At 37.1% G+C, this 25,374-nt stretch overlaps 1 protein-coding gene across 3 annotated transcripts in view; it reads left to right on the top strand.

Moving 5' to 3' along the window:
• The window catches only part of LOC135278028 (integrator complex subunit 8-like), a 49,990-nt gene that overhangs the window by 6,586 nt on the left and 18,030 nt on the right, over positions 1-25,374 (top strand). The window contains exons 2-6 of one of the 3 annotated variants that reach the window (XM_064384396.1): positions 3,918-4,057; positions 5,573-5,863; positions 11,262-11,329; positions 18,351-18,492; positions 24,960-25,030. In XM_064384396.1, coding sequence (XP_064240466.1) covers positions 25,014-25,030 — 17 coding nt within the window. In that variant the 5' untranslated portion in view covers positions 3,918-4,057; positions 5,573-5,863; positions 11,262-11,329; positions 18,351-18,492; positions 24,960-25,013. Of the gene's footprint in view, positions 1-3,917; positions 4,058-5,572; positions 5,864-11,153; positions 11,330-18,350; positions 18,493-24,959; positions 25,031-25,374 lie in introns of those variants that run through there. The other 2 variants (XM_064384395.1, XM_064384397.1) reach the window with 2 other exon arrangements.

Here is a 25,374-nt window from a genome sequence, read left to right as displayed (position 1 = left end):
GTTTCCTGGTATTATCTAGCCCAGTGCTGTGGAGTTAATATTTACTGGAAAATGGTTAGGATTCAGTTTGATTGATGGAGGTGTATTATTTTTCTAGCACTGCCATAGCAAAAGACCACAGACTGAGTAGCCTAAACAACAAAAATTTATTTTCTCACAGTTCTAGATGCTAGAAGTCCAAGATCAAGATGTCAGCAGGTTTGGTTTCTATTGAGGTCTCCCAACTTGGCTTGCAGACAGCTGCCTTCTCCCTATGTCCTCATGTACTCTATTCTTTGTGCAACTGTATCCGTGGAGTATCTCCCTCTCCTCTTATAAGGATACCAGTCTTATTGGATTAGGGCCCCATCCTTAGGATCTCATTTAACCTTAATTACCTTCTTAAAGGTCCTATCTCCAAAAACAGTCACATTGCGGGTTGGAGCTTCAGCGTAGGAATTTTAGGGGGACATAATTCAGTCCACAATAAGAGCTGAATGATTATTACAAGATCTTAGGTGCCCTTTTATTGTATCATAAAAAAGATAAATCTGAGATTTGAAGCAAAATTCTTATTACAGACTGAAAATTTAACAACGCACATACTGCTATCAAATGCTTAGAAACTGGAGAACAGATATCATCCTCCAACCTCACCTCCTTAAGTGTTAGCACCTGACATATTTTATTATTTGTACAAAAACACAGAGAGCATACATGCATATTTTAAAATTCTTTACATGTACATACAAAACACATCTTTTTGCACATACACATATGTACATCAAAATATCTTTCATATAAACATTTTCCTATAATATTGCATAATCTTAAAAACTATTCTTACAATTTAACATTAGGTGTTTTTAATTCATTACTATCATAAATAATATGATGATGAATATCTATAAGCATATATTCTTTCTGTATAGATTCCTAGAAGTGGGCTTATAGGATTTAAAGGAAAAATATAAGCATAAGTGTGTATAAAGAGCTGTCAGAGCTTTCTGTGGCGGTTACAGGAGATATAGGTGTAGGTTATTGACAATGTTGGGTGGTAGATTTCTTTTTTTTAAAAAAACAAAAGGCTTTTTTTTTTTTTTTTTTTTTTTTTTTTTTTACGGATAGGGTGGAGGTAGGGAAAAGAAAGAGTTCTTTCATTTTCCTAGAAGTTTCTTTTCCATACTGCTGAAAATAGTTTTAGTAAATACACCAACTTGATTTGAAAATCTTTAGTTTTTTCTTTTTTTCTTCTACAGGTTTTACCTAGTCTAGAATTAGAGAAGAGCAATGAAATAGCAAATGGGGGTCTAAATTACCACTAGAAATCAATGTGAAAAACCCTTATAATGATGATATACTATACTATTGGTCCTCTCTTGTAGCTGTATTCCCCTTCTCATCTTTTTCCCCCTCTTCCTTACTCTTTTTTTCTTCTCTTTTCTACCCTAAATCCTTTTTCCTGTTCCCATATTGTGTTCTGCTTTTCTTCTTTTTTCCAGTTTTGCTTTTGCCTCTTCCCCTTGTATATCAGTTGGGAGGATTTCAGATGCCAGTAACAGATAATCTGAATCAAATGTGTTTAGTCCCCCATATAATTGGAAGTCTAAAGGTAATGCAGGCTGCAGCAACCTAACATCATCATCAAGGATTCTGGTTCTTTATATCCTCTGCCCGGCCATATTTGGTGTTAGCTTCATCTTCAGGCTGGTAGCAAGTGACTGCAGCAGTTCCAGACATCACAGATAGATGTGATGATATCCAAAGGAGAACAGGACTTGCTCTTCTTGTTTCTCTATGTTTAAGAGTGAGGAAGCTTTCCCCAAAGCCCCTCTGTGATGACTTCTTACGTCTTATTGGCCAGGATGGGTCGCACACTATTGGTGGAATCTCTTGGTGTCCTTTCTAGCTCTCCTTTTCTGGGCTGTTGTAACCATCTTTTAGCTGCTGGTATTATTGATTAAACAACTGAGAGCCCTTTTCTGGAGAATTATCTTTGACTGAATGAGAGCTGTATTCTCCTCTATAGTTTGCAATCAATGATTGGCTGATTTAGGGGTAAGGAGCTCCCTTGCCTCACAGTAATTTCAGGACCAAAGTTATGGTTCCGTTTATGCTCTACAGCTCCCTATAATTTAGCTCAAGGTAAATTATGGCTGAGGCCATTCTTGCTTAGTTTCTTTTCCTACCATTTTCTGATTCCATTCTTGCCTTTCTCCTGAGAGCTCTCCCCTAAATCACGTGCAACCAAATCACTGTCTTAGGCTCTGCTTCCAGTGAACCTAGTATGAGACACAAATGCTTTCGTATGTCAGTCATTGGCAAAGGAGGGGATAGAATTACTATGATTGACTTAATTAATCATTTGGGGTTGGATGAATGTCTGAAAGCCAACAATAGTGATCCTTCTACTGTTCTTTCTCTTCTTTCCTATACTCCCCAATCTTTATTTGTCATCATGGTGCATATTTTTTTAGAGGCTTAACTGAATCCATACCACCATAAATGTATTTTTTCCAACTCTTTCAATGATGTGTCTAAAAATTTAAAACTGACTAGATGTGTTAAATTTAAAAAATTAGCAATTGCTGGTCCAGCCGTGGGGAGGGGGACCCATTAAGTTTTAGGGAAGTGATCGTTAAATTCCCTGACATTAAAAATTTATGTCAGCCGGGCACGGTGGCTCAAGCCTGTAATCCCAGCACTTTGGGAGGCCGAGGCGGGTGGATCACAAGGTCAAGAGATCGAGACCATCCTGGTCAACATGGTGAAACCCCGTCTCTACTAATACAAAAAATTAGCTGGGCATGGTGGCGCGTGCCTGTAATCCCAGCTACTCAGGAGGCTGAGGCAGGAGAATTGCCTGAACCCAGGAGGCGGAGGTTGCGGTGAGCCGAGATCGCGCCATTGCACTCCAGCCTGGGTAACAAGAGCGAAACTCCGCCTCAAAAAAAAAAAAAAAAAAAAAAAAAATTTATGTCATTCACCTTAATGAAATAAATGCATTTTTATTTACTTTTGACATTATATTATGTTTATCTTTGGACAGCATTTTCTAGTCTATTATTTGAAAACCATCTGAAATTACATTGTTTATGCTGATATATATGTTCTTTTGGTACTGTTTTAATTATTGATACATGCTAATGTTTCTTTGAAATTTAGCCACAAGCTATTGCATACTGTATGTAATATATAGAGGGTATATGAATCCATCACAGTCTGTGTCAACCCTTTGGGCAGTGAAGATCTCAATTTGATCTGACAACTTTGAAAGGTAGTAATAATAGATGCCATTCAATGAATGTCTACTGAGTGTCACACATTTTACTGGGTACTTCATATACATTGTCTCTACTTTTCATTATAATTATTCTGGAAAATTATTATCTTCTTACTTCTATAAATGAAAAAAAGATCCTGAGTTTAAAGGGCTTAAACAGTTTGTCCAAGGTCACACACCTATAATAACAATAAGAATTGCCAAAGTTATAGAACATTTATTGTGTTCTAGGCACCAAAGTATATTATATGGATTGACTACTTTGATCCTCACAACACTAGGAACCACTATTATTTGCATTTTACAGATAATAAACTAGTGTAAATAACTTTCTCAGGGTCACTCAGGCAGGAAATGATGCAGGTAGGATTTGAACCTAAGCAGTGAGACTCCACTGAGCCTGCACTTAGTCACTATGCTATACTACTATGTAAGGATTTAGTATGCAATTAAAACCAGAGTTAAAAATTTACGTGGTGACTGATTTTTTTTTTAACTTGCTTTGACTGCTCTTTCTTAGTTTTAGGCAATTTGCTTGTATTTATTTCTTTTAGGGAAAAATTTCTCCAAACTTCCATTGCAGTTCTGCTATAAACCTGTGATTGTGATTGTAAAACAGAAACTTGACCTTTTCCTCATTTTTATCTCTCTTTAGGTACTCCAATTCAGAATGATCTGCAAGAATTTTTTGCATTAATTGATTTTGCAAATCCAGGAATATTAGGCTCTTTGTCATCTTATAGGAAAATATATGAAGAACCCATCATTTTATCGAGAGAACCTTCTGCTTCTGAGGTATAATTTGCTCTAATAAATAAGTTTTGAGAAAGCTGTATGTCTGAGGAAATCATCCATAACTTCGTATTGTTTTGATTTAGAAAAATTAAATCAATATAGTGAACTCTTTATTTTTTCTCCACAATCCTTCATTTCCTGCATTCCTTGTTTTGGAATATGATATCACTTGTCTAAAATTCATGAATAGGCACTTCACAAAGAATTATAAATGACAACATATAAAAATGTTCATCCTTACTAGTTTTGAAAAATGTTATACAAAATAACCAAAGTAACTTTTGTACTTTTTAAAATTGGTGTGTGTTTGTTTATTTAGAGATGGTGTCACTCTGTGTTGCCCAGGCTGGTCTTGAACTCCTGGGGTTCAAGTGATCCTTTTGCCTCAGCCTCCTGAGTAGCTGGGTCTACCACCTCCCCAACCTGGGTTTACTAGTAATAGCAAGTGTAGACAAGAGTCTGCTATTTGGAATATAAATTGTTGGTTGGAACGTACATTGGCACAACTTTAGGAAAGTTTGACAATGTATATCAAAAGCATTAAAATTGTGTATATCTTGTGGCCTGGCAATACTCCTTTTAGGAATTTATTATAAAGAAATTATAGCAGATTTATTTAAGAACTTAGCTATAAGGTATAGGGTGACCTCGTATCTAGAAAAAAAAAAAAAAAATTAGCCAGGCATGGTTGGGTGCACCTGTGGTTCCAGCTACCAGGGAGGCTGAGGTTGGAGGATTGCTTGAGCCTGGGAGGTGGAGGTTGTAGTGAGCTGAGATTACATCACTGCAATCCAGCCCTGGGTGACAGCATGAGACTCTGTCTCAAAAAAATAAAATACAATAAAAACTTAGCCGTAAGGGTAAAAAATTAGAAACAGGCCATATGTGGTGGCTCATGCCTGTAATCCCAGCACTTTGAGAGGCCAAGGTGGGTGGATCACTTGATGTCAGGAGTTCCAGATCAGCCTGGCCAACATGGTGAAAACCTGTCTCTACTAAAAATACAAAAATCAGCAGGATGTGGTGGTGCATGCCTGTAGTCCCAGCTACTCAGGAGGCTGAGGCAGGAGGTTCACTTGAACCCAGGAGGTGGAGGTTGCAGTGAGCTAACATTGCACCACTGCACTCTAGCGTAGACGATAGAGCGAGATTCTGTCTCAAAAAGAAAAAAAAGCAAACTAAGGGAAGCACAAATGGGAAACAAACTTTTTTAAAGTAGGAAAATGGTTAAATTATGGTTTAAGGTAGGAAAATGGTTAAATTCATTGAATCTAAGATTCTACCAATTATAGGATATATCATTATGTTATTTAGGAGACTGACTTCATTTAATTAAATGGTTATGCTAAACATATAAAAAGATGGTTGGTTTTTCTATCTCTATACTCATATTTTATTTCTTTTAAAATTTATTGTGAGGCAATTAGTAAATGATTTATCATGAAATCTTTAATATTCATTTTAAGTGTATTTTTATCTATAACATTTTTATTTAAGTCTTCTATTTTTCCATAGGAAGAAAAAGAGTTGGGAGAGAGAAGAGCATCTGAACTTACTTGCCTTACTGGCCTCTTTATCCTTAGAAGAACCCAAGAAATTATAAATAAATATCTCCCACCTAAAATAAAGAATGTAGTCTTTTGCCAACCAGTAGCACTCCAGATTGAGCTGTATGGAAAGCTGTTAAATTCTCAGGTTGTCAGGTTCTGTCTTCAAGGATTGTTGGAAAATAGTCCTCATCTAATTTGTATAGGAGCTCTTAAAAAACTGTGCAATCACCCCTGCCTTTTGTTCAACTCTATAAAGGTAAGTGCATAGTAATCTGAAACTGTGTCAGGGATATGAGGGTTCTATGGTATATGAATCTAAGAGGGCAGATAGGCCTAATTTCTGAGGTTGCATTTGTGGGTTTTCAAAAACCTAGCAGGCACTCTAGTATGGTTCTGCTCTAGAGCTTATCCAGCTTTTTATATGTTCTTCAGAGCATGTCTACATTCCTAGAGCTGAAGTAGGGAAGAGATGTGTTTGAGGTACTGCCTTCTACAGTTTGTGCCCCATCCCCTTTGGTACCTTGTGTAATACTTTGCCATGGTCTCCCTTCCTATTTTATGTTAATATCATCTGTCAGTTTTGTTTGTTTGGTGCTAGCAAATACAAAATTTGCCATTAAAAATAATTTATTGTTTTTCTCATTTTGAAAGTGATACATGATTGTTGCATAAAATTTGGAAAATTCAGAAAATCACAAAGAAAATAAAAATCATCTTAAGCTCAAATCATGGAAAATCACATTTGGTATTAATAATATTAGCTAACAGTTATTAAGCACTCATTATATACAGGTTGAGCATTCCTAATCTGGACATTTGAAATTCAAAATGCTCCAAAATTAAAAACTTTTTGAGTGCCAACATGATATCGTAGGTGAGAAATTCCATAACTGACATCTTTGCTTTCTGATGTTAAGTGTACAGAAACTTTGTTTCATGCACAAAATTATTAAAAATACTGTATAAAATTACCTTCAGGCTATGTATATATATCAAACATAAATGAATTTCATGTTTAGACTTGGGTCCCATGCCCAAGAGCTATATATATATATGCAAATATTACAAAATCTGAAAAAATCTGAAATCTGAACCACTTCTGGTCCCAAGTATTTTGGATAAAGGATGGTCAACCTGTACCAATCACTAAGTACTTTATTAGTGTTATTTTATTTATTATTTACCGAAGTCTATTTATCAAGTACTATTATTACCATCCCCATTTTTTGGTGAGGAAATAAGGGCTCAGAGATATGTATATATAATCTTATTCTAGAGAAACTTAATGATGCTATGCTCATTATTTTATTTTTTTAAAAATATTTATTTAAAAAAAATAGAAATGGAGTCTCATTATATTGCCCAGGCTGGTCTCAAGCTCCTGAACTCAAGTGATCCTTCCACCTTAGCTTCCCAAAGTGCTGGGATTACAGGCTTGAGCCGCCACACCTGGCCTATGTTCATTATTTTTAAATCTGTTTGTTTGTTTTTTCCCACTAAATGTGAATGTTTTCTTAAATTAGACACCTTCTACAAGTGTGATTTTTAATGGCTACATAGCTGAGGTTTACTATTTGGATATTTAATGAACACAAGGCAGCTTGGAGTAGTAATAGTTTTTTGTTCTATAGTTAGAATTCAGAATCAGTTCTCGCTCTACTACTTACTAGTTCTGTGGTTACGGACAAGTTTAACCACGGTCAAGTTACCTTAGTCAGCCTTGGTTTTCCTATCTGGAAGACAGAGACAATAGTAGCTTCCTGAAAATGTTATTGTGATAATTTGATAAGAGATTATGGAAAGAACTGGATAAAATATTTGGCCATAGAAGTAGCACAATATTGATTGTTTTTGAGACAAGGTCTCACTCTGCCACCCAGGCTGTAGTATAGTGGTGTGATCATAGCTCACTGCAGCCTTGACCTCCCTGGGCTCAGGGCTCCTACCTCAGCCTCCTGAGTAGCTGGGACTACAGGCACATGCTACCATGCCTGGCTAATTTTTACATTTTTTGTAGAGATGGGTTTTGCCATGTTGCCCAGGCTGGTCTCAAACTCCTGAGCTCAAGTGATCTGCCCACCCCAGCCTCCCAAAGTGTTAGGATTACAGATATGAATCACTGCACCTAGCCACAGTAACTATTAATACCCTGTTATTCTCAACTCACTGTGAATAATTTACACTCTTATTTTTTTCTTTAAGCAGAAAATTATAGTTTGCCAAAAAATAATCCTCTAAACAAAAACTATGGGTGCTACATTATGGTTGAGGTTATTGATTAATACTTAAAAATGAAGTGCTCTACCAGAATTCTCCAACTTTATCCTACAATGGATTGTATTTACTTAGTTTATCATAGGAGAAGTCAGCGTTGTGTAACTCTGCAGTAGGTGGAGTTGCAACAATTTATTAAGCAACTTTTAAAGAGACTGATTCTATATACAGTGATAAAAATTAAACTCTTTGGGCATGAAGCCCAGTAAAAATCGCCAAAAATTTCTTCCTTAAAAAGAAGACCTTCTGATGGCCCAGAGTATACCAGTTAATTTAGAATATGCTTGTGCATTCTTGAAGAAAGCAGCAGGGGGCTCTGAGTGTTTCTCCACTGTTGCCATGCAGTCACTAATAATAGGCATAGGATACTTCAAATAGGGTACCTAATTTACAATCTGGCATTTATTCAGAAAAGCCTTTTCTCTAACTTTATAGCAAATAAGGATTGATGTAAAAGGGCTGAAATGAGCCTTCTCCATGTATAACTAACCTTTAAGCAATGACTTGTAATTGTGTTTCTATTGAAACTAGATTGTTTCCCAAGTTCAATTAAGATATGGGTTTTTCTTTAAGAAATGTGAATGGAACGTAACCTGTAACAATATGCTAACTCATAATTGAAGGGTATTGAGTTACATAGAGTCAGAAGAGATAGTATCCTGATTAGCTTGATATGAGAAGTTAGACTGGTAAATCTCTATGATGAAGATGCTGCATCAGGCTGTCACAGTATAAAGATACTATCTATTAGTCAATTATTAATTAGTAGTACATATTATAATGTCCTGGGAAGCTCTTTTTATTATTATTATTATTATACTTTAAGTTCTGGAGTACATGTGCAGATCATGCAGGTTTGTTACATAGGTATACATGTGCCATGGTGGTGGTTTGCTGCATCCATCACCCCATCATCTACATTAGGTATTTCTCCTAATGCTATCCCTCCCCAATCACCTCACCCCCTGCTATTCCTCCCCTAGCCCCCATCCCCCAAGCCATGGTGTGTGATGTTCCCCTCTGGGAAGCTCTTAAAATTATACTAGTCCAGGTCTCAACATTTATGTATTAATTCAGAGTTTGTGAGAGTAGGACCCAGGCATGAGAATTTTTAAAAAGCCTTCTCAAGTGATTCTAATATGTGTTCTTGGTTAAGAACTTGTGCATTAAAATTGCCCATCTTGGCCAGGGGCAGTGGCTCACACCTATAATCTCAGCACTTTGGGAGGCTAAGGTGGGAGGATTGCTTGAAGCCAAGAGTTCAAGACCAGTCTGGGCAACATAATGAGGACCTGGTCTCTTAAAAAAAAATATCACCCATATCCCTGTATTCTGATTTAATAATCACCAGACAACCTTCTGCTAGTGATTTGACTTTCCCTGGGGGCGTTCTTTCATAGGACAGAATGCATATGCATAGACAATTGGTTTAAATAGACAGGTCTCATTTATAGGTCAATAAATTTTCATTCTGACCTATTCAGTCTCTTAATTTGGTTAATATGAATAATTCCTTTAGAGCTTAAGCACATTCAAGTTTCTGAAGATGAAAAACTGTATACTAGACCCTGGTCCTGTGGTCCTTTGATGATCTTTCCGAGTTGTAGGTGGAGCTAACCCAAAGCAGCCAGCAACTACTTCTTTCTCCTCATATGTCCCAGTGATAGAAATATCTTAGAGTTCCTAGTTTTAACCAAATGACTATACCTAAATATTGCTATATTTTGACATTAAGCCAAATTAAAATTAGTACTTTGTGCCTAGCTTTTTTATACATTTTACACGAGATTCGCTGCCCTTAAGATGTTTCTGATATTACTTAAGAGGGAGTGTAACACACGGGAAAACATTTGTGAAGTATAAAAAAGTAGTTCAATCTTGAACAACCCTAGGGTTAGGGTTGCTGACCCCTGCATGCATTGTTGAAAATCCCTTTATAACATGTATGACTTTTGACTCTCCCAGAACTGAACTATGAATAGCCTACTGTTGACCAGAAGCCTTACCAGTAACATAAAGTCAGTTCACTCATATTTTGTATATTATATACTGTATTTTTATACTAAAGTAAGCTATAAAAAGAAAATGTTAAGAAAATCATAAAGAAGAGAAAATATTTATTATTCAATAAGCGCAAGGAGATCCTCACAAAGCTCTTCACATTGAGTAGGCTAAGAGGAAAGGAGGCAGAGGAGGGGTTGGTCTTGCTGTCTCAGGGGTGGTGGCAGAGGTGGGAGAAAATCTGAATGTAAGTAGACCTGCATAGTTCAAACTCATGTGTTCAAGGGTCAACTATATATCGTTAACTGCTTAATTAGATACGGTCAAAGCTGAAATGTACTGTGTAACCATAAGCGTTAAGACTCAGTGCAAACAGGCTATGAATAATCAGGTAGAATTTGCACTGGGTCCTCAAGTATTTATAGGATTGGGGTAATTGAACAAAATGAAAAAGCATTCCAGACAAGGGGTATTGGTTGAACAAAGTTTCAAAAACAGTGATAAATCTAGTAAATATGGGAGAGAGTGAAGAGATCTGCCAATTTCTAGTAATTTAACCAAAAAAGTGACATAGTCATTAATATCTCTGATCTCTAGTTATATGTTTATATACAGGCTAGCCAGTTTTGGAGGGGGAATTTCAGAGGTGCTGATAATCACCTTGGAATAAATTTATTCTAAAACTATTGGTGAAGTAAAAACCATTGTTGTAAGAATAAATTTCTCTGTTAATTGATTGGTGAAGTTCTTCCTTTTTACAGAAGAAACTGGTAAGATTAAGTAAATGATTGTACTTGTTTTTGAATGTAACCTGGGAGGTGTTGTATGAAGCCCACAGTTCAGGAGAGGAAACTAATAGTGAGGGAAGGAAAGAGAGGAACAGAGAAAAAGATGTATCAAAGATGCAAAATATTAGGGTTTTGGAGAGGATGGATTTTGTATCACCGTTTTCCCTTTATTTCTCTCTCCTTTCTTTGTCTGCTTCTACCTTCTGTAATTACATGTGGGAAATATTAATACTACACTTGTAGGGTGAAGGTAACAGACATTATGAGCTGCATTAGAACTGCTCTGAAAGTAACTCGGTAGAATGCATATTACCTTTTTTTAAAATGATCAAATCATGACGTATAAAGATTTACCTAACAGTTTCTTGGACTTTTCAGATAGCTGTTAATCTTTCCCTTTTTCCCTCCATAATTTTAGCATTTTCCCCTCCTAATTAAAAAACACAAACATGAGCCAGCATTAACAATCATCCTTTTGAATAGGAAAAAGAATGTAGCTCAAATTGTGATAAAAATGAAGAAAAGGGTCTGTACAAAGGCTTGCTAAGTGTGTTTCCTGCTGACTACAACCCTCTCTTGTTTACTGAAAAGGAGTCAGGAAAACTACAGGTGCTGTCAAAGCTCTTAGCTGTTATCCATGAACTTCGACCTACTGAAAGGTAAGATCGATTTAACAAACTTGGTAAGTGCTCATAGAGTTTCACTTTGCACTATGTCTTTACTTTCTACTTCCCTTTTAAAATAAGAAAACATTAAAAATAAGTTGTTTTCTTCTTTGGGAATATGATTAGCTCCCAGTATTTCGTAAACTTGTGATTAACAATGTGTAAGTTTTCAGAGAAACTAAATATATGTATACTTTTTAAAACCTAGTGATACTTTCTGATATATTACGCTTGTTTCTCAATTTTCTTTGGAATCCTTTCTTCTTTTACTGTTTCTTAAATATTGATACAGCTTAGGATCTTCTCTTTAACTTTCTCACTCTTAACACACTTCCTGAGTGCTCTACTCCCTGTACTTTCAACTATCACGTGCGTGCACACACACACACAGGACCGTACCATGTTCTCTGTGTGTGTGTATGTTTTTTTTTTAATCAAATGACTATATATATTTTATATCTTCTTGGATACCAAACCCATATGATATTGAAACAAATTTATATCTCTAGTTCAGTTCTCTCTTCTAATTTCTACATCTTTAAGTATTGAATGGACATCTAAATCTATCTTGATGTCCTGTAGTAAGCTTCCCATGACCAAAACCATGTGACAAAACCATCATTATGTTATTGCAAGCCTGATCTTGTCCTATTATTCCTTGGTACCATAATGCAAGCAAAAACCCTGGAAATTACTATAGACTCACTTTTCCTCTTCACTTATCCCACATTGTCAGTCACTCAATTCTATTGATTTTGTTTTTTAATTTCAAGAATCCATCCTCTTTTTTCTGGTACCAAGATTTTTGTTTTACTTCGTAAAATTACTGATTTGGGTTATGCTGGTCTCTTATAAACTACTTTCCTCTTACTTTCAGCCCCCTGACATACTCAATATTGCCCTAAATTATATCTCTAAAATACAAATATGAGTATTTCACTCCTTTTCTTAAAAAATCATTTGAAGACTCCCATTTATCTTCCAGAAATTTCTAAATTCTTTAGCACATTAGGCAAGACTCTTTGTGATATGGTTAATGCCTCCTTTCCAGCCTTATCTCTCATCACTCCTTCACATATACCGTGTGGTCCAGTCATACCAAACCACCTGCAGAACCTGTAATTTGCCCTACTTCTGCTCTGCTCTTAGGTGTCGCAGGTTTCTATGCCAGGCTTATCTCTGCTTCTGTTTCTTCTGGCCAACTTTTTCTCTTTGTTAAGTCTCAACTCAACAGACCAAGTGCAGTCACTTATACTTATAATCCCAGCACTTTGGGTGGCCAAGGTGGGAGGATTGCTTGAGGCCAGGCATTGGAGTCCAGCCTAGATTACAGAGTGAGACCCCTTTTCTACAACAACAAAGACTCAGCTCACATGCTTTCTCCTGTCTCAGATTGAGTTTGATTCCCCTCCTCTGTACTCTCATAACATCCATACCAATGGAGCGCTTCTCACATGTTTTATTAGATAATATTTGGTATGTTCAAAAGGGCATGTGAGGTGTATATATGCAGATTGTGACCTAGTTTGAGTATAAGAGTGCAAACTTTCACTTCAGCTTCTATTTATGTCTTACTATTAATCTTCTTACTTTTTTTTTTTAAACGGATTTTTTTTTTTCTCTTCTCTGAAGGGTGGGCAGGATAAGTGTTTGTTATTGGACAAAGGATAATGAGTGAAAAGAGTTTTAGGGGAAATGAGAAGAGATGCAGTTTGAATATAGGTGTGAGAATTTATCTTTGAAGATGTCATAGGGAAAAGTTTCCCTCTTGTGGCAAGAAGGAAGAAAGGAATGAAGGAAAATATAATGATTAAGAAAAATAAAAATATTTGGGGATTAAAGTTGGGGTGGTCTTTTTCTTTTCCTTGAGACAGGGTCTCGCTCTGGGGCACAGGCTGCAGTGCAGTGGTGTGATCTCGGCCCACTGCAGCCTTGACCTCCTGGACCCAAGTGATCTCCCCACCTCAGCTTCCTAAGTAGCTGGGATTACAGGATGTGCCATCATGCCCTGCTAATTTTTGTATTTTTGTAGAGATGGGGTTTCACCATGTTGCCCAGGCTGGTCTCTTAACTCCTGAGCTCAAGCCATCTGCCCACCTCAGCCTGCCAAAGTGTTGGGATTATAGGTGTGATGGTCATTTTTACTGCTTGTTGGTACCTAAGAAACCTAAAAACTGCCATGTTTCACTGAAGGAGAAGCTACACTTTCATAAGTGGCACAGGCTGGGTCTTTGTTCTGTTGCTTCACATTATCTGAAGAGATGGCCTTTTCTTTAAAAAAAAATTGTGGTAAAATAAACATAACATAGAGTTACCATCTTAACTGTTTTTGTGTGTATAATTCTGTAGTGTTAAGTACGTTCATATCCTGGTGCAATCACTGTTCAGAGCTCTTTGCATCTTATAAACAAAACTGAAATGCTGTATCTATTAAATACCAGCTCCTTACTTTCCCCTCCCCTAGCACCTGGACTACCCTTCTACTCTCTGTCTCTGACTATTCTAGGTACCTCATATAAGTGGAATCACATAGTTATTTTTTCTTTACGATACTGACCAATTTCACTTAACATAATGTCCTCCAGGTTTATCCATGTTATAGCATGTGTCAGAATTTCCTTTTTTAAGGCTAAACAATATTCCATTGTATGTATATACACATTTTGTTTATCCAGTCATCTGTTGATGAACACTTAGGTTGCTTCTGACTTTTGGCTCTTATGAGTAATGTTGCTGTGAACATGACTGTACAAATAACTTTTCAAAACCCTGCTATAAATTCTTTTGTATATAAATTCAGAAGTGGAATTATTGAGTCTTACAGTAATTCTATTTTTAATATTTTGAAGTACTGCCACACTGTTTTTCATAGTGGACTGCACCATTTTCATTTCCACCAACAGTGTATAAGGGTTCAAATTTCTCTATATCCTTAGCAACTTTGTTATTTTCTATTTTTTTGATAACAGTCATCCTAGTGGGTGGGAGGTGGTATATCATTGTAGTTTTGATTTACATTTCTCTAATGATTAGTGATATTGAGTACCTTTTCATGTGCTCTTCGGCCATTTACAGTTGTCCCCCCATCTTGTCCTTGGGAATACATTCCAAGACCCTGAGTGGATGCCTGAAACCACAGATAGTACCAAACCCTATATGGATTGTTTTTTCATATACATACATACCAGTAATAAAGTTTGCTATATAAATTAGGCACAGTAAGAGATTAACAACAATAATAATAAAATAGGACAATCGTAACAGTATAGTATAGTGAAAGTTAAGTGAATGTGCATTCTCTCTCTCTCTCTGAAAATACCTTACTGTGTGTAATATTTTTGTTTTGTTTTGTTTTTTCTGTGTGTAACATTTTTGAACCGAGGTTGACCATAGATAACTGAAACAGTGGAAAGCAGATCTGCAGATAATGGGGTACCACTGTGGTCTCTAAGTGCCTCTGTATTTGTCTTTCCTCTGTGAGTCCTCTGTCTTCCTGCTACAATTTGAACTGATCTCTAATCTTGCTGCATAGCTGTCATCCTGGGACTTTTAAAAAGCCATCATCTAGTGAAAAAAAAAATAAGAAAATTGCTAGGTACAGTCCAGAAAAAGTGAGAAAAAAAGAAAAAAATAAGAAAAAAAAAGCCATTGCCTATGCATTAGTCTGTTTTCACACTGCTATAAAGGAATACCTGAGACTGGGTAATTTATAAAGGAAATAAGTTTTAATTGACTCACAGTTCCACATGGCTGGGAGGCCTCAGGAAACTGTAATCATTGCAGAAGACAAAGGGGAAGCAAAGACCTTTTCACAGGGCGGTAGGAAAGAGCGAGCTAGCAAGAGAAGGAAAAACTGCCTTATAAAACCATCAGATCTCGTGAGAGCTGGAAACCACCCCCATGATCCAGTCACCTCCCACGTGGTCCCTCCTTGAACACGTGGGGATTATGGAGATTACAATTTGAGATGAGATTTGGATGGGAACACAGAGCCAAACCATATTAACTTATAAATTTGTTTTTCTTCTCTTCTGTGTTAGAGTTTCTGTTTTCTGAATATCACATTTTGCTGGAGCACAACTCACAGTAGTTTCCTAAGAAAGAAAGATGGGAGATTAATCTTTTTGACTTCTTGCAGATCTGAAACTGTCTTTATTCTGCCCTACCACTTGACTGACAACTTCCCTGGTTATAAACTTCTAGGTCAAAACAGTATTCCCCTAGAATTTTGAAGATAGTGCTTTATATGTTGTCTTCTAGTTTTTAGAGTTGCTTTTGAGAAGTCTGATGATTTTCAAATTTCCATTCATTTGCATATGACTTATTTTTTCTTCATCAAAACTTGAGCAACTTTAATTCATTCTTCCTCCTTTGAGTTATAATCTTGATATGCCTTAATATGAGTCCTTATTTTATTCATTGAGCTGGGAACCTTTTAGTAGGTCCTTTTTATCTGAAGGTTCCATGTCTGGTAAATATCCTTTCTCTCTCTTAAAAAAATTTCTTGTTTTCTTTGGAATTCTTGTGAGATGTTGAACCTTGTGAATTGATTCTCTAATTCTCTCTTGTTGGTCATCATTATTTCTTCTGGTTTCTTCTTCCTTCTTCTTTCTTCTTCTTGTTCTCCTTCTCCTTCTCCTTCTTCTCCTCCTCCTTCTCCTTCTTCCTTCTTCCTTCTTCCTTCCTCCTCCTCCTCCTTCTTCTTCTACTTTCTTCTCTTTTTTTTTTTTTTTTTTTTTTGCAACAGAGTTTTGTTCCTGTTGACGAGGCTGGAGTGCAATGGCACAATCTCAGCTCACCACAACCTCCGCCTCCTGGGTTTAAGCGATTCTCCTGCCTCAGCCTCTGGAGTAGCTCGGATTACAGGCATGTGCCACCACACCTGGCTGATTTTGTGTTATTAGTAAAGACAGAGTTTCTCCATGTTGGTCAGATCGGTCTTGAACTCCTGACCTCAGGTGCTCTGCCCACCTCCCAAAGTGCTAGGCTACAGGCATGAGTCATCGCACCCAGCTCATTTTTTCTTCTTAATGTATTTCCTGACAATCTCTCTTGTTATTATCTTCCACCTTTCCTGTTAAAGCTTTATTTTGTCTATCATTTTAAATTTCTAAGACATTTTTCTAATTCTTGATTGTTCCTTTTGAAAAATTGCATCCTCTTCCACTGAATGATAGCTCTTGTTTGAGGCCATTAATTATTTTCTGAAAGTTATCTTCTGTTTTTTTTTATTGCTCTGTTTAATTCAGGTTTCTTTCTTGTTTGTTTTAATTTTTCCTTCTCATGTTGAGGCTCACTTCAAATAGTTGGCGTTCCTTGGTGTCCACAGTTAAGAGTGAGGCAGTAAAACATTAATTGAAGACTGTACACATAGGCAGGGCTCATTGACTGGTAACCATCATTGGGTAATCGGGTGGCAAGGTGGCTTTTTAGTTTGAGGACTCCGTATCTGTGGATGTTTTCTGTGGAATCCTTTAAGTCTTTCCATAGATGAACCCTTTAGTAATATCTTCCTTGGGCTGGCATGTGGGGTGCCTGGCTGCTGTTGTTCTGGTAGTTGGCAGGCAAAGGGGAGAGAGATCTTATTCAGTATCTAGACTTTCATTAACAATTTTTTTTAAGACAGGATCTTACTGTATTGTCCAGGCTGCACTGAAACTCCTGGATTTAAGCGATCTTCCTGTTTCAGCCTCCTAAGTAGCAGGGGCTAAAGCTATATGGCACTACATTGGCTGTTCTGCCTTCTACAGTCAGTCCTCTGGTCTAAGTTTCTTTGGTTTATTTCCTTTTTTTTTTTTTTTTTGAGAGGGAGTTTCGCTCTTGTTACCCAGGCTGGAGTGCAATGGCGCGATCTGAGCTCACTGCAACCTCTGCCTCCTGGGTTCAGGCAATTCTCCTGCCTCAGCCTCCTGAGTAGCTGGGATTACAGGTACGCGCCACCATGCCCAGCTAATTTTTTGTATTTTTTAGTAGAGACGGGGTTTCACCATGTTGACTAGGATGGTCTCGATCTCTTGACCTCGTGATCCACCTGCCTCGGCCTCCCAAAGTGCTGGGATTACAGGCGTGAGCCACCGCGCCTGGCCTTCTTTGGTTTATTTTCTCCAGAGAATAAATATTTTATTTGAGAAAGAAAAGTCAACTGATCACTTGGGAGCAGGGCCTGTGTTCTATGTACCAATGTTGTAATAGCTCCAGTCTAAACTCCTTCCTTCTGAGGTACCTTAGCAAGATTCTGTGATGCAAATGAACTTTAATTTGTTTCTTGTTGGAATTTCCCTTTTTGGGCACGTAGGTGTCACTTTTTGTATACTCCTAAGCAGGTGACTGCTTCACTATGCTTTCTGTTTTCAGATATCTTCAGAGTTAGTGTTTCTGTTCATTTTTGGGAAATAAACATAGCCAGAGGAGCCACTCTGGTGTTCCTCTATCTAGTCCATTCTAAAAGTGCTTGGAGGGGCCAGGCGCCGTGGCTCATGCCTGTAATCCTAACACTTTGAGAGGCCGAGGTGGGTGGATCAGTTGAGGTCAGAAGTTCAGCCTGACCAACATGGTGAAACCCTGTCTCTACCAAAAAATATAAAAATTAGCTGGGCGTGGTGGTGCACACCCGTAGTCCCAGTTACTCAGGAGGCTGAGGCACAAGAATTGCTTGAACCCAAGAGGTGGAGGTTGCTGTGAGCTGAGATTGCACTACTGGACTCCAGCCTGGGTGACAAAGCAAGAGTCTGTCTCAAAAAAAAAAAAAAATGCTTGGGGGAAAAATTATGTATAGCAGAATTTCATTCTGTTGCCTGATATGTAACTAAATTGTCCCTTGATAAATTCAAAACCTGTCTGCTTGCTTTCTCCCCACGATTTGGTATATATTTATTAGTATGCTTGAATTGCTTGAATATCCTAAAATTTTACCTCTCAAAAACAAATGGCTCATTCTTGTGAATATAATTTTGTAATATACACTTTTCTTTTACACAAAAAATAACGCTAGTTGATGTACTTTTGTGTTCTACAGAAATGAAGCTCTAGATGAAATCTGTTTTAAAGTGTGTGCCTGTAATACAGTCCGTGATATACTGGAAGGCAGAACAATTAGTGTTCAATTCAACCAGCTATTTCTTAGACCTCATAAAGAGAAAATAGACTTTCTTCTTGAGGTAGGACATGTTTTTCTTTCCCCTTTTGATTTATAATTTGCTTTAAGCTTACCAGTAACCTCTTAATTGCCAAATCCAGTGCCTTTTTTTCTGTCTGCCCTGCCTTTCTGTGTTCGACAGTTGGCACTTGTGACAGATTATGCCGTTCCGCCTTGTCTTCTACTGTAACTCTTTTTCTAGTTCTCCCCCATGTTTCTTCAGAATCTTTATTGGAGTCTCCTCAGTCTTTCATCGACTTCTTCTTTGCTCTTCCTTTAGTGTTTCTGTTTATAGAACTTTTATCTTTGGCTCACTCATTTTTTATTCACTTCCAAAGCTTCACTCATTTGTTTCATCAGCTGTTTACTAAGAACTCCCAAATCAAACCTCTAGTCTCTCCTGTGTGCTGTGGGGTCTGTGTTTCTGCTGCATCACTCTACCTCTGTCTTAACAGTCTTAATGTTACAGACATTGAGAGAAATGTATAAAGCACAGGTAATACCACTTCCAAAGATACAGTGTTGCCAGCTCTCTAGAAGCGTTTGTTGTGGTCTTTACAACCTCCTCTGCCTTCCCTTGAGGCAGCCACTGCCCTGGACTTCTGTGATCATCATTTTCTTGCTTTCTTTTCAGTTGTATCCCCTCTGTATGCATCCTGAAAGAACAATCTTTAATTTGCCTGTTTTGAACTTCATATAAATGGAATCATACAATATGTGCTCTTTATCTTCTTTCACTAAACATTGTATTTGTGAGATTTATTCAAGTTGTATATAAACACAATTTTTTTCATTGCTTTAAGATGTTAGAATATTATATGGACCACGCCACAGTTTCTTCATTATTATGATGGGAGACATTTGTGTTTTTTATAGTTTATGGCTGTATACACATAGGATGATGAATATTTGTGTTTATAGTTTTTGCTGCTTGGAACATACTTGTACATGTATCTAGGTGCACATACGCCCCAGTTTACAGTATATACCTAGGGAAAAAGATATCTGCAACATTATTCTTTAATATCCAAGTGGTTTGTACCACCAGCATGCCTGAGTGTTCTCATCGTTCAGTATCCTTGTTAACATTTGCTATTGTCAGATCACCTGTGAGGTGGTTTTCTAACAGTACCTCATTGAGGTTTTCATTTCTACAACTCTTCATTTAGTTTTTACTCATGGATTTTGTTTTTTGAGGTACCTTTTCCAAGTGTTATGCCTCTTTTTTTTTTTTTTTTTCTTTTTTTTGAGACAGAGTTCTGCTCTTGTCGCCTAGGTTGAAGTACAATGACTTGATCTCAGCTCGCTGCAACCTCTGCCTCCCAGGTTGAAGCAGTTCTCAGGCCTCAGCCTTCCAAGTAGCTGGGATTACAGGCATGCACCACCATGCCTGGCTAATTTTTGTATTTGTAGTAGAGACAGGTTTCGCCATGTTGGCCAGGCTGGTCTCGAACTCCTGACCTCAAGTGATCCTCCTGCCTTGGCCTCTGAAAGTGCTGGGATTACAGGAAGCAGCTGCTGCACCCAGCTGGGTTATGTCTCATTTTTCTATTAGATTGTCTGTCTTTTTTTCTGGAAGTAGGTTTTTTATTTGTTTTTTTTTTTTTTTTTTTTTTTTAACCAATTTTAAATATTGCAGGTATCTTCTCTGCATTTGTCTTTTAGTTCTCTCTCTTTTATTCTGAGACAGGATCTCACTGTGTCACCCAGGTTGGAGTACAGTGATTCGATCTCAGCACACTGTAACCTCCAACTCCTGGGTTCAAGCCATCCTCCCACCTCAGCCTCCTGAGTAGCTGGGACTGCAGGTGCGTGCCACCATGCCTGGCTAATATTTTGCATTTTTGGTAAAGATGGGGTTTCATCATGTTGCCCAAGCTGGTCTCAAACTCCTGAATGATCCACCCACCTCGGCTTCCCAAAGTCCTGGGATTACAGGCATGAGCCACCACACCCAGCTGAATTTTCTTTATATTGTTCCAAAGTTTAATATCAGATTTACCATGTTTTTCCTTTATGACAGTGATTTCTGTGTCTCGTTTAAGAAAGCTTTTTTTCTATCATGTCATGAAGATTTTCTTCTGTGTTATATCTTCTAAAAGTTTTGTAGCGTAGCCTTCCTTTCACATTTAGGTCTTTAATCAACCTACAGTTGCTTTTGTGTGAAGTAGGGTGAAGTAGGGAGTGTTCCAGCACCATTTATTGAAAGGTTAATCTTTTCCACCAATCTCTAGGGCCATCTGTATCGTATGCCAAGTGTCTATACATGTATGGGCCTGTTTCTGAGCCGTTTTGTACCACTTTGCTATTTGTCTGTCCGTACCTCATTATGTCTATGTCCTGATACCATCGAGAGCAAGTTCTTCTACCTTGTTTTCAAGGTCATATTGGTCGTTCTTGTCCTTTGTATTTTTATGTGTATACATTAGACTCAGATTGTCAAGTTTCACAAATCTGTTGAATTTTTGTTTGCAACTACATTAAATTTAGAACCGAGTTTGGAAAGAAAGGATGTCTTTTTTTTTAAGCTTCTTTTTTTATAATAAAATTAATGGACAGCCTCCCAAGCCAAAGTATGCTCAGGGAGACCCCCTGAGAATTTACATCTTTACATTATTGGATGTCCTAATGCATGAATGGGTATGGCTCTTGATTTCTTTTTAGGTAGTCTTTAGTGTCCTTTAGAGCTTTCTAATTTTTACATAGAAGTCTTAAATTTTTTTTTCATAGTTCTTTAAACGTAGACTTGAAAATAGCTTATGCTGCCGAGCTCAGTGGCTCACGCGTGTAATCCCAGCACTTTGGGAGGCCGAGGTGGGTGGATCACAAGGTCAGGAGTGCAAGTCCAGCCTGACCAACATGGTGAAATCCTGTCTCTACAAAAAATGCAAAAATTAGCTGGGCATGGTGGAGCGTGCCGGTAATCCCAGCCCTCAGGAGGCTGAGGAAGGAGAATCACTTGAACCTGGGAGGGAGGTGGAGGTTGCAGTCGGCTGAGATCGTGCCACAGCACTCCAGCCTGGATGACAGAGCCAGACTGCATCTCCAAAAAAAGAAAAAAGAAAATAGTTTGTGCATTGATATAGAAGTATAAGTGAACTTTCTAATAGTTTTCTATCCAACAACTTTGCTTAGCTTTTAAAAATTCCATTAATTATTGTATGAATTATTTCATTTTTTATGCATGCAGTCAGTCATCTGTTAAAAATGCATTTTGTTTATTCCTTTTCGAACCTTTTAGTTTTGATGTCTTTTTACTTAACATGCTGGCTGTTACCTACAGTGTCCAGAAGTATGAATAGTGAACTGCCTCATCTCACTCCCAGTCTCAGAAGGGAAGCTTACACTACTTCACCGTTTAGAATGATGTTTATCGTAGGTTTTTCTTGTAGCTATCCCTTATCTGATTAAGGAAGTTTCCTTCTTTCCTTAGTTCACTGAACGTCCTGTTTTTAAAATAATGAATTATTTTTAGATTCTATAAATTTTTTTTATGTCTGTTGTAATGATCACATAATTTCTCTCTTCTTACCTGTTATTGTGATAAAGCATAATTGATTTTCAAGTATTAACACACCTTTGCACATCTGGAATAAACCCAGCTAGGTCATGATCGTTTTTTAATAGAAATTGCTGGATTTGATTTGCTAATATTTGTTTTTTTTTCTATATTCACTTATGAGATTAATGCACAGGTTTTAATTTTTTGTTTTTTGAGATGGAGTCTCACTCTGTCATCCAGACTGGAGTGTAGTGGTGCGATCTTGGCTCACTGCAACCTCCTTCTCCAGGTTCAAGTGATTCTCCTGCCTCAACCTCCAGAGTAGCTGAGATTACAGGCATCCGCCACCATGCCTGGCTAATATTTTTTGTATATTTAGTAGAGATGGGTTTTCACCGTGTTGGCCAGGCTGATTTCAAACTCCTGACCTCCAGTGATCCTCCCACTTCGGCCTCCCAAAGTGCTAGGATTACAGGTGTGGGCCACCACGCCTGGCCAATGCACTTATTTTTTTCTTTCTTGTCTTGCCTTTGATACTGGTGTCAAGGTCATACTTGTCCTGTAAATAAGTTGAGACATCTGTCTTTTTCATTGTCTGGAAAAGTTTGTGTAAAAATGAAGTCATTGCTTCTTTCAGTTTTGGGTAGAATTATCAGTAAAGCCTGGGCCTGTGTAACTTTTTTGTGGGAAGGTTTTTGCTCCGTGATTATAGAGCTATATTCTCATTTTTCTAAACTTAGTTTTAAGAAGTTATTTTCTACCTCACCAGAATTTAAGTAGAAAGAAAAAAAGGAAAAAAAAGAAGTCATTTTCTAAGGATCTGTTCACTTCATCAAAAGTTTATTAGTATTAAAATTTATGTTTTTCTTTTTCTTTTTTTTTTTTTTTGAGACAGAGTCTCTCTCTGTCTCCAGGCGCCAGGCTGGAGTGCAGTGGCACAGTCTCAGCTCACTTCAACCTCTGCCACCCGGGTTCAGGCGATTCCCCTGCCTCAGCCTCTTGAGTAGCTGGGACTACAGGCACACACCACCATGCTCAGCTGATTTTTGTATTTTTTTGTTAGAGGCAGGGTTTCACCATGTTGGCCCTGATGGTCTCGATCTCTTGACCTCGTGATCCGCCCACCTCAGCCTCCCAAAGTGCTGGGATTACAGGCAGAATTTATCTTTTTAATATTAAAGCATCTACAGAGATACCCACTAGTTCGAGTTTTTCTTTTTACAAATTGAAGTGAGTGAAATTCACATAACATGATCTGTTCCTTAACAAAAGTTAACATATGCTCCCTACATTATTCCATAACACATGTACAATGCATCTTATTATGTGAATAAACTTTTGTAAAAGGAGACTCAAATATTTATTATTCACCATAATATCTTACATGTGGCAGCAAAGAAGCAAAATTATTAGAATGCAAGTATATTTCATATACTCCAAGATACTCAGATGTTATTTACTGATAGGTTAATTTGTTAATCAGAAAATGGTATTTGAATATAGTAAATTTTTTTTTTTCAACACAGTAATTTTTAAATATTAGGCTTTTTTTTTGTTTTTGTGTTTTTGAGATTGAGTGTCCCTCTTTCGCCCAGGGTGGAGAGCAGTGGTGTGGTCTTGGCTCACTTGGCAACATCCGCCTTCTAGGTTCAAGTGATTCTCTTGCCTCAGCCTCCCCGAGTAGCTGACTATAGGCGCACACCACCACGCCCAGCTAATTTTTTTTGTATTTTTATTAGAGATGAGGTTCACCCTGTTAGCCAGGGTAGTCTTGAACTGTTGACCTCAGGTGATCCACTTGGCCTTCCAACGTGCCCGACCTCCCAAAGTGCCTACCAAGCCCGGCCTGTTTTTTTTTTTTTTGGTTTTTTTTTGTTTTTAAATGGTGCCATTGAGATATAACTCGCATACCATACAGTTCACACATTTTAAGTGTATAAGTCAGTGCTTTTTAGTGTATTCCTAGAGTTGGGCAATTATCACTTCACTTTTTTCACCCCAAAAAGATAATCTCTTACTCGTTACCTCTCACTCCTTGTTTTCCCTCAGCCCCCCACCACCTGAGGCAGCTACTAATCTACTTTCTATCTCTATAGTTTTGTCTGTTCTGGATATTTTATATAAATGGAACTATGAAATAGATGGTCTTTTATAACTGGCTTCCTTCACTTAGCATGTTTTCAATATTGTAGCATGTATCAGTACTTCATTCCTTTTTATGGCTGAATAATACTTCATTGAATGAATGTGCCATAGATTTTGTGTGTTCATTCATTAGGTGGTAGACTTAAGGTTATTTCTACTTTTTGGCAACTGTGAATACTACTTCTATGAACATTCTATTTTATGTGTGTGTGTCAACGTAGAAAATATTTAACAATTTCTTGAGATTATGGACTTTCACACTATTTTGGCTTCTTATGAATAATGCATGGGGAAGCATCCTCATCTAATGAATAAATTCAAAATAATATTACGAAAATATTATTTGTAGATGACTAATATAACCATGACTAGTTTCTTTTCTTTGTTTGCATTGTTTACTTTTTATACTTTGGTTATCTTTTTAACTATTCATGAGCTACTCATGAATATAAAACCATTAATCCTATTTTCATGATAAATCAGTCATTCTTTTCAACCATTTTCTTTTTGTTTTTATAAATATTTTATTCAGCTCTTCTGACAGGAGCTACTGATTTCTATGGTTTATCACTTAATATAATTTGGCAACATACTTGATAAATTCTGCGAGAACTGTACAGCATGGTAGCGAGGTTATTCTTTACTGTGTGTATACAGTAAATCCCCTTTTTAATGGATTCTTACTCCTTGGTCTCATCTCCTGTTAAGTTGCTTAACCAAATCTGTCACTGGTATATGATTGAAAAAGAAAAATTCAGTTGTTTTTAAATCTAACCTTTTCTAATTATAATCTACATTTTTTAAAGTACCCATATTCAAATGAAAATTACTAAAATTCCTAGGTATGTTCAAGATCAATAAATTTAGAAAAAGCTTCAGAGTCTTTGAAAGGAAACATGGCTGCTTTTCTGAAGTAAGTACCTTTATTTTCTTTTTTGTTTTTTAAACTGTGAACTGAGTCCTGTGTGTTACTACTTTTGTTTTTGTTTTGGGTGTCTTACAACCAGGCAGTAACTGGGGTTTGAGAACCCATTAAGTTCAAATTTGTGTAGCCATGTAAGATGTTAGGATTTTATAGTTACCTTTTTTGTATATTGTGGCATTGACATCACAATTTTAAATAAGGACCGAAGGGAAATTTTAAAATCTATTTCAAAATATTATTATACAGTTTATGTAATGTTGCCTTTTTAAGTGACTTATTAAAGTTCATTGATATGATTGTTTTTCTCAAACTAAATTATACACTTTTTTGTT

Source organism: Aotus nancymaae, unplaced genomic scaffold, assembly GCF_030222135.1.
Source record: "Aotus nancymaae isolate 86718 unplaced genomic scaffold, 86718_ANA_hifiasm-v0.15.2.pri h1tg000036l, whole genome shotgun sequence".
Taxonomy (NCBI): domain Eukaryota; kingdom Metazoa; phylum Chordata; class Mammalia; order Primates; family Aotidae; genus Aotus; species Aotus nancymaae.
This window is presented reverse-complemented; position numbering and strand designations above follow the sequence as displayed.